This window comes from Trypanosoma equiperdum (genome assembly GCF_001457755.1).
Source record: "Trypanosoma equiperdum strain OVI genome assembly, contig: ctg_1070, whole genome shotgun sequence".
Lineage (NCBI taxonomy): Eukaryota > Euglenozoa > Kinetoplastea > Trypanosomatida > Trypanosomatidae > Trypanosoma > Trypanosoma equiperdum.
This window is the reverse complement of record NW_027123028.1, coordinates 1-1,202: the sequence shown is the minus strand read 5'-3', so window position 1 is coordinate 1,202 and position 1,202 is coordinate 1. Positions and strand designations below refer to the sequence as shown.

Sequence of the window (1,202 nt, the reverse complement as noted above, 5' to 3'; positions counted from 1 at the left end):
AAAAAAAAAAAAAAAACGGTGCCAATTCGTTAACACCATGTGGAGTAGTTGCCCAGTTCAGTAGCTGATAATTAGGTTTGTGTCAGCGTGTGTGTGTGTGTGTTTGGGTCTGCAGAGGCAGCATCCACTTGCGATGTGGCTTTTCTCACGAAGTAATGACACTAGCGCTGAAGCGGGAATAATTTCATCACTTCCAAATGCGGCTGATGCGCACACTGTGGCGCAAAAGAATATGAAAACTGAAGGCCATGAGGATCACGCCGTGTCCACGTCGTTGATTGACCGCTCCAAAATAAATCAGTTAGCCGTCACTAAAGGTGATGGACGTGTTTCGTTTTTTGATACGGACTCGATTGATTGCATCGTAAAACACTACGACAAGGAAATGACTGTCGCTGACCAGAAGATAAAGCAAAAACAACAAAAGAAAGAAAGGAAAATGCTGAATCTTTATGATTACGAGGGTGACCGACGTTACAACCAGTGGCTTGCGGACCAGGAGCGTGTTCGTGAGAACCTCAAGCTGCACTGGTTGGATTTCGCGATTGACAGACCAATGCTTTGTTTTAAGTATTTAACTCGCGTGGGAACGACGGCCGGTCTCTTCTACGGCTTAGGGCGCTCCGTTTTCCTTTATCGAACAATGGACAAGATGTACGCCAAGCTCCATGGTGTTAGCTTTTCAAATATTGCTCTGTACGAGGTAAGTCTTGCTGTTATCAAGGGAACTGTTGCGTCAGCGGCAGGGGTTGTGGGTGTCGTTGTCGGTGAATCTGCAACGAATATAGCGACTACAGTTATTACTGGCGATATTTCTGCTCCGGAGAGGACATGGGTGAATGTGTGCGTCTGCGGAACATCGTGCGGTCTTTTTAGTGGAGCGGCATTTGCAGCACTTCACGCATCCACACTGACATCGTGGGGGATGGCAGCCGCTGCAACTGCCATGACTGTCACTGGTTCCATTGGTGGCTTTGGTTTGGGATTCTACTCATATAAACCGTACGCAGCAACCCGGGAAAAGCGTATAAATGACCCGTACTGGCGACCATGGTACCAGAGGCGCATCGCCGACAGCGGTGGTGCGTACATGCGTGGAAGGTACTCGTGAGGAAAGTTTATTGGTATTGCGTGTACGATACTAACGAACAAGAAACTTTTCTCTTTTGCTCTGCAAACGGTTGGATGTTATTTGTTGCCAC

General features: G+C 47.7%; 1 protein-coding gene across 1 annotated transcript; it reads left to right on the top strand.

Annotated features, from left to right (window-relative positions):
• Positions 1-133: 133 nt before the first annotated feature.
• TEOVI_000566900 (uncharacterized protein) lies at positions 134-1,111 on the top strand (the record flags this gene model as incomplete). The annotated part of the gene is made up of 1 exon (XM_067220155.1): positions 134-1,111. The coding sequence occupies one exon, from the start codon at positions 134-136 to the stop codon at positions 1,109-1,111; it is 978 nt and encodes a 325-aa protein (XP_067076256.1).
• Between the last annotated feature and the right edge of the window lie 91 nt (positions 1,112-1,202).